This window comes from Notothenia rossii (assembly GCF_949606895.1).
Source record: "Notothenia rossii genome assembly, chromosome: 5".
Lineage (NCBI taxonomy): Eukaryota > Metazoa > Chordata > Actinopteri > Perciformes > Nototheniidae > Notothenia > Notothenia rossii.
In genome coordinates, this window is record NC_136903.1 from 8,021,583 (window position 1) to 8,029,421 (window position 7,839).

General features: G+C 38.3%; 1 protein-coding gene across 3 annotated transcripts in view; it reads right to left on the bottom strand.

The window, feature by feature from the left end:
- The window catches only part of alkbh3 (alkB homolog 3, alpha-ketoglutarate dependent dioxygenase), a 39,276-nt gene extending 32,809 nt beyond the window's left edge, over positions 1–6,467 (bottom strand). For all 3 annotated transcript variants that reach the window (XM_079685460.1, XM_079685461.1, XM_079685459.1), the window contains exons 1-6: positions 6,349–6,467; positions 5,328–5,413; positions 4,407–4,516; positions 4,253–4,287; positions 4,096–4,143; positions 2,671–2,774 (exon numbers count right to left, since the gene is read on the bottom strand). In XM_079685460.1, the coding sequence (XP_079541586.1) occupies positions 2,671–2,774; positions 4,096–4,143; positions 4,253–4,287; positions 4,407–4,516; positions 5,328–5,403 (373 nt within the window). In that variant the 5' untranslated portion in view covers positions 5,404–5,413; positions 6,349–6,467. The remainder of the gene's footprint in view (positions 1–2,670; positions 2,775–4,095; positions 4,144–4,252; positions 4,288–4,406; positions 4,517–5,327; positions 5,414–6,348) is intronic.
- Positions 6,468–7,839: the final 1,372 nt, after the last annotated feature.

Sequence of the window (7,839 nt, forward strand, 5' to 3'; positions counted from 1 at the left end):
GTAAATCATTTATTTGATGTTATTGACATTTGGTGAAGTTGTTATCATTGCATTTGACTTCGCAGCCCATGAACGTGACACTCTTATCGTTTAAAAGTCAAAAAGTCAACTGAAAGCCTTAAATACACTTTGAAAATGGTCTGCCTCAAAGAGAACGGCAGCTGTGGACACTTTTTGTCCAATCCATCTCTATATTGCATCAGAAATTGGGTCAAGGCATTTCAACTTCAAAAGGAGCCATTTGTTTTCCTTGCTACATCTTGTTTTTGCCGAATGTCAACTATAAGTAGGGCAAAAGCTGACAAAGTTGCTTCTGAATGTATTCCTTTCCGGCAGTAACACACGTGTACAACTATGGAAGCCCATTTCCGCCACTTGAAAAAAATAAAATCCCCATGAAAAGTCATAATTATGAGATAAAAAAATATATATATATATAATATATATGCCTATAGTTTTGTGGTAACGTTCACAGGTGAGAGTTAGGCTAGCAACTCACAGCAACAGCAACTCACAGCAGCAGTATGCCTACACTATTGTCATTAGTGTTGTGAATGTTACCACAAAACTACAGGCATATATATTATAGTTCATAACAGGTAATGTCAAAGCTATATGAACTGCACTGTTGTAGTTTAGCTGCAATATAGGCTATATGTAACATCTAACATTTACAAAAGTCACCTGTAAAAGTTACCTTATTTAGGACTAGATGCCGTTTGCATGGTGGAAAGCAGCAAGGTGATGACCTTTGAAGACAGCGCCACTGCAGCGCATGCGCACTTCTTATCTCATAATTATGACTCTCATTGTTTCGACTTTCTTATCTCATAATTATGACTTTTCACGGGGATTTTAATTTTTTTAAGGGGCGGAAATGGGCTTCCATATACAACCATCATCTGCACCAGAATATATTTCTAACCCAAGGAAAGCTTCAGTTTCTCTCTGTTTGTCTTCCTCAGTTGTTCTCTCTTTCTCCAGGAAGCAAGCTTCTGCCATGAGTGTATTTTGGCCGGCTCTCTGGTACGCTAACACAGTGCTACCAAAACAAACTGCTTCAAACAGCCATTACTTTTTATGGCACTGAATTATTCAGAGCTAATACCGCGTGTGATCATTTGTCCATTTTCAAAAGCGGTACTCTTTCCATTACAAGATGCCATCAGGGGAAGAGATTAGCAAAACTCAATCAAAGGATCCAATTTGGAGTCGTGAGTAACGGTCGGAAAAACAAAGTCAAGAGGTCTTTCAACAAATCACGATAAGTGACAGAGGACGTAGGAGAGTTAACGGGTGAGGGGGTTAACATCCTTTTTCCACTTCTTCTTTAACCCAAACATCACATGGACTCTGTTGACAAAGTCCCAGGAGTGATGGATTGAGATTACTCAACTTTATGATGTGTTCGGAGATTATCTCGCTCTTTATCGTGCTGTTTGTCTGCGAAGGCGCTATCGCAGAGAAACACACAAGATGGACGACAGCCAGCTGAGGGAAAGAGGACGTCTGACTGAGGAAAAGTCTGGCTGCTGATCAACTATCACTGTAAATAGTCTGTCTGGGTACAAAGTGAGAGATATTCTTTCCTTTTAAAGGGAAAAGGCCAACTGTTTTGAGAAAGGAAGCCATTGAACAACTAAGACACGTGCAAAGAGTCTGCAGTTGTTGTCAATATCACAGATTTGGATAAACAATAAACTATCACTAAACAAATCCAGTTGTAACATATTTTATAAAATGTAGAGGGTATGTAGCTTTCTGATCTTCTTCAATACATCTAAAAAAGTCTCAAACATAAGTAAGAGGAATAGTTTAAATATCAAATATCACGCTATTATTTACCAAATACCTTAAAGGTGGGGTAGGTCATTTTGGAGAAAGCGTCTCGAGTGACTAGAATTTGAAAATACACAGCCGGAAGAAATCTGCCACTTCCTTACAGAGCCCCTCCTCCAACACACACGAACACGCACATGACCAATGAGGGCACGAGATACGTTTGTGCACAGATGGAAGGCTGACAGGCAGGTAGGCCATCCAGTTAATTTAGCCGGGCTGGCTCAGATGATTGGTCGTGCTTTTTACAGCGCCACGGCTTCCACTGATGATATTTTATTATGGATTTTTTGTCAAAGCACTTCAGATATTCATTGCTATCGGGATGTTAAGAGCATTCCATGGAATATAACAACAAGTGTATCTCGAGCCGGTTTCTCAAACGTACCTACCCCACCTTTAAGATCAATATTGAAATGTTCTAATGGAAGAGGATTAGGGCCACTTATGACACTGAAAATAGCAAAATTCTGACTCGAATCTCATAATTCTGTGCGGTTTACTGGAGGTGTTTTCATCAAATAGTGACACAATGAGAGTTTCAATAAGATCTTCAGAAATGTGGATATAAAGACTTTGGGGGTAAAGACAAATAATACAAATGACATTCTCTTAGTCTACAGCAGCCCTTTAAAACCAGGAGAAAACAACACTCATTACGACATCCAAAATCTAACACGATATAATGTTGATCTATTGCCGAGCAGCACTGAAATAAACTAGAACCCAACAGGACACCAGCTGCAGTGGGGAACCCTGTTTACACTGAGGGTGCATCACAGTGTCTCATTCCCCCCCGACACACTACTACTCATCCTTATCTGTACCCACCCTGTCTGTAGTTGGTCTTCTGGGACCAGGGCAGCTCTGCCAGCAGTTTACTGAACATCCAGTCTGCCTCCTCTGGGGGAAGAAACCCGGGCAGCAGCCGCAGTCTGGACGGAGGGAAACACCATGACACTTAGGCTAAGTACCCAAAAAAGTTATGTGAGTAAGCAGAAGGTAGCACACTCTGCTATGGACAGTCTTGCACTGATGTACATTTCCCAAAGATATTGAAGTTACTGTTATTTTTGTATGTATTGATTGTTGTGCTTTTATCTTAAAGGTGGGGTAGGTCATTTTGGAGAAACCGTCTCGAGTGCACTAGAATTTGAAAATACAACGCCGGAAGAAATCTGCCACTTCCTTACAGAGCCCCTCCTCCAACACACACATGACCAATGAGGGCACGAGATAAGTTTGAGCACAGATGGAAGGCTGACAGGCAGGTAGGCCATCCAGTTATTTTAGCCGGGCCGGCTCAGATGATTGGTCGTGCTTTTTACAGCACCACGGTTTCCACAGAGGAGATTTTTTTATGGATTTGTTGTCAAAGCACTTCAGATATTCATTGCTATCGGGATGTTAAGAGCATTCCATGGAATATAACAAAAAGTGTATCTCGAGCCGGTTTCTCAAACTTACCCACCTTTAATGTGTCCATATGTATAAATGTGTCTGTTGATTGTGTATGTATACATATTTTTATATATATTTGTATTTTTGGATTCGGGATTGTGGGAAACGGTATTTCGATCTCTCTGTCTGTACACACAAACTGAAAGATTGACCATAAAGTTGACTTTGACTGTCTATTTAGTGTTTGTGCAGGAAAGTCGATAATGGGAGACCGTGGTGGGTAAAGGGCACAATCAGAAATCCCTAGTCCTGATATCAAGGTTATATTCGTTTAAAAAAAAGGTTTAGTTCAGTTTAAGATAGTTGTCAGAGTGATTCATGTAGTTTTCGTTATGTTTCTGTTTAGTTGTAAAATGTACGTGTTCTCCTTTTTTACAAACTCTTCTCTCAAAACGTGATCAATCAGGGCCACGGTCATCAAATGTATTACAGATTATTAACTGAGAGGTTCCTACTGTATATCCATGAAGCTTCCTTCCTCTTTTGGTGGCGTTATGTATTTAAATCTTAATAAAAGCAGAAGCTCGATGTCTCAAAGTAAATCAAATGTTGTTCAGTAGGCCATATGTAAAGCACATGTTATTCAGACTTTTAAAAAACATAGCCCTCTTTCATGTGTGGAGAGGCAGAAGGCATGACATTCACAAGAGCTTTAACCATCTTCTCTTAAGGGATTACTGCCATCTAGTGGACTTAAAACTCAATCACAGATGTATATCATTCATCACACTGCTATTCACCTCTTTTTCATTGGATTTAAAGGATGTTTTAACTATAAAAATACACTGTACTCACATGGACACTCCTGATGGTCCATCGCTGATCTCATGAATACCTGCCTGCCTGTCAAATACAAAATGATGAGTGTTAGCCAACATGTGCATGGTGTACTAAAAACATTAGTAGGAAAGAGACAGAAACACATTTGATTTGGTTGTATACAAATACTTACTCTATCACCTTCTCTGGTGGGACAGCTCTCACTGGCTGTGATAGAAGAGACAGAACAGAGACAGATTAAGCACTTTGTTGAAAAACGTTCTAATAGACTGAAATGACCAATTTGGGCCAAAAATTCAAAGGTGACTTTTGTGTTTGCCATCTACCTGGGAGGGCTGATGAAACTCAAAAGTATTAGGTGTTTTCTGGGGCCCACAACCCCAAGAAGTAGGGGCTGGGTTTTCATGTTTGGGCTGTTGGTTGTTCTGAACTGCAACTAGAAAAAAACAAAATATAAGAAGATGTCGCTCCATACCAGCCAGGTAGATGGGCTGAAAATCCAGCATCCAGGTCTTGAAGAAGTAAGGCAAGGCGAGGCAAGTTTATTCATACAGTACCTTTCAACACAAGGCGATTCAAAGTGCTTTACAAAAATGAAAGACATTAAGAAACATATTATAAAATGGAATTTCAAAACACTCATTTAAAAGCAAAGATAATACAAAAATAATAACACGGGTACATGAATAAAAGTTACAGTGCAGTGTGAGATATGAATATATCAATTAAAAGCAGCGGCAAAAAGAAACGTCTTCAGCCTGGATTTAAAAGTAGTCAGAGTTGCAGCGGACCTGCAGGTTTCTGGGAGTTTGTTCCAGATATCTGGAGCATAGTAACTGAACGTTGCTTCTCCATGTTTAGTTCTGACTCTGGGGACAGAAAGCTGACCCGTCCCTGAGGACCTGAGAGATCTGGATGGTTCATCATTTAGCAGGAGGTCAGAAATTTGTTTTGGGCCTAAACCATTCAATGCTTTATAAACCAGCAGCAGTATTTTGAAATCTATTATTTGACACACAGGAAGCCAGAGTAAAGACTTCAGAGCAGGAGCGATGTGATCCACTTTCTTAGTGTTGGTAAGGACTCGAGCAGCGGTGTTCTGAATCAGCTGCAGCTTTCTAATAGATTTTTTAGTGAGACCTGTAAAGACAGCATTAAATATATATTGATATTCTCATTCAGGCAGGAGCAGACAGAGGGAGTCACATATACTACAAACAGAATATATACATCAACTCTTAACTTACCCTTTGGAGCAGAGGGTTTCGGCGCTTGTTTGGCCCAGGAGCCCTGGACTCTGGCACGCTGACGTTTATCCGACATCAAATCACATCTGGGGAGTGACAGACAAGATTTCCTCAACATGGAAACAAATTCTCCATGAGCCAGAGATATGGACACCTGTACTGTGCAAGATTTGTCCAAAGCAACCTAAACACATAATACAAAACCCAAAGCTTCGTGAGGAAATAAAGGAGTATATCGTGTTGTAATGTTTTGAATTGCTAACTCAAGTATTTTAGGTATTGAAACTCTATGTTTTATAATGGCGTTCATTAGTCTTATTTCCCTTTATTCGGTATTTGACTGCACAATCTTTGATGTAGTTTTATGGATCTGCTTTTCGTCTTGATGTTGTTGTTTATTTTTTTTTACAACAACCTCCCCAATATCTGCTGATCAAACTAAGACTTTTTGCTAGATTATGAACATTATACATGCTACTGAAAAGGAATGTTCACTTGACTAGCAACAGGTTCAGCAAAAGATTTACTAGAGGCAAAATACTATGACTTATTGATTGCTTTTGAATGTTCTGAAGTGTCTTGTTTATTCATTTGGTATGTTTCAAAATGAATTGTTTCAAATACTGGCCAGGTATTTTCTCATTTAAAAACTGAAATGTATATATTACACATTTTATTTTACATTTTTTGAAGATTTCTAACTTTTTTAGTAGGCTACTTTTTTCTCCTACTGTGAATATGATCGTGCATCAAGATTACAAAGCAAGTTCGTTGTATATGAAAATGTACTTGGTATTAAACCTGAGAGATTATGCAGAGATGGTGTAACTATAAACAAAATGTATACCATGACTTTATCGCTAATTAGTGAAGCTAATAGCTAGTCTGACTGGTAGGTTAAGAGAAACATGCTAGTTAGCTAAACCCGATTATAGTTATTAAAATAAACACTTTGTGCATTTCAGAATGAAAAACTAATATCCGGCTAACTTGTGTTGAAACAAATCTTTAAACTGCTTACCAGAAAGGCTGCTAAAAGCAACACTAAAGCCTAAAAAGAGAAGAGAAGCTCCACATGAGCTAGGACGTCAGTTGAAAGCAGCCATTTAACTGTGTTACAAAAAAATAAATCCTACCCGGAACAGAGAGGCGTAGTAAGGTTCCGCTACATTTTTATTTTATTCTTTCTCTCATTTATTTGAGCAAAATAACATGTTTTTTGTGTATAAGGGGAGAAGTAAGCTAATTAAATAGAACAACCGAGCCAGGGATTTATCAAACTAGACAAACATGTATTATAAAGATATCGCCTTTTGTTTATCAACATTTGAAAGTAGTTTTAGATATTGCTGATCATCTTTTACGCATTAAATATAATTTGTTTTTGTTCATTGCTTGATTCTACTAATATTCATAATTTTTAGTGTCTAAAAAGTATTATCCATTTTATAAAACCAAACATTTTCAAATGTCAAAATAGGTTTTTAACGATTTCTGAATATCTATCAAAGAGAAGCAACTTCTTTGTTTTTTTCACATGTAATATAAAGGACTTCTCTATTCATGATTTGTATTTCTTACATGTCTGTCCTTTCCTGTTTTTCACCCTTATTTCAGTTCCTGCTTAAACTCCTGAATTTTCCTTCAAGTGTCAATAAAGGTTTATCTTATCCAATAAAGCAGGGGTGTCAAACTCAAATACACAGTGGGCCAAAGTAAAAAAATGGGTACTAGTCGAGGGCCGGACTGGTTCAATGTTTATTGCAGAACTTATTGAAATGAACTTATTACACATATTAAACCTGGAACTAACAAAGCTTAAATTATTGCCTAAAGAAACAATATTAAACATTAAATAATCAGTTGCATTCATTTCTTATGGCTCTATCTGCAGCTTTTCCCCAAGTCATTTCTTATGATTACATTTTTCCACAGGCCAACAACAGCTTCAAAAAAACTATTTCCCTGAAAGAAAAAACCAAACATGCCCTGTTGTCGCAAGAAAAAAAGTGCAGAAGGAAACATCCATTAAACTCAGGTTGCTGCTCTGTGATGCTAGTTCAAGCAGATACTTGACATCTCATCTTGGGTGCAAGTTCATCAATGTTTGGGCTCAGGCTCTGAGCTGAGGAGACCCTCAGGATGGAGTGAAGGTGTGCGTGCAATATACCGGCGGGCCAGATCTAATAGTAATTAGAAATTATCCTGCGGGCCGAAATTAAATCCACCAAGGGCCTGATTTGGCCCCCGGGCCTTGAGTTTGACACAAGTGCAATAAGGTGATCAAGAGGAAGCGTTGAGACCTTGCAATAGATCACTTACCAAAAAGTTTCACATTTTCTTTGCCATTCCTTGTCAAAATAACAAATACACAACCCTTTGCTTTGTGTCAGAGCTTTTATTAACAAACAGTAGAAAACATTAGTTGCCACTGCACTTTACATGTAGAAATTCAATGATGTTTTATTTAGAAGCATATTAAAAGACTTGTTACAAAAAGGAAAAGCATTCA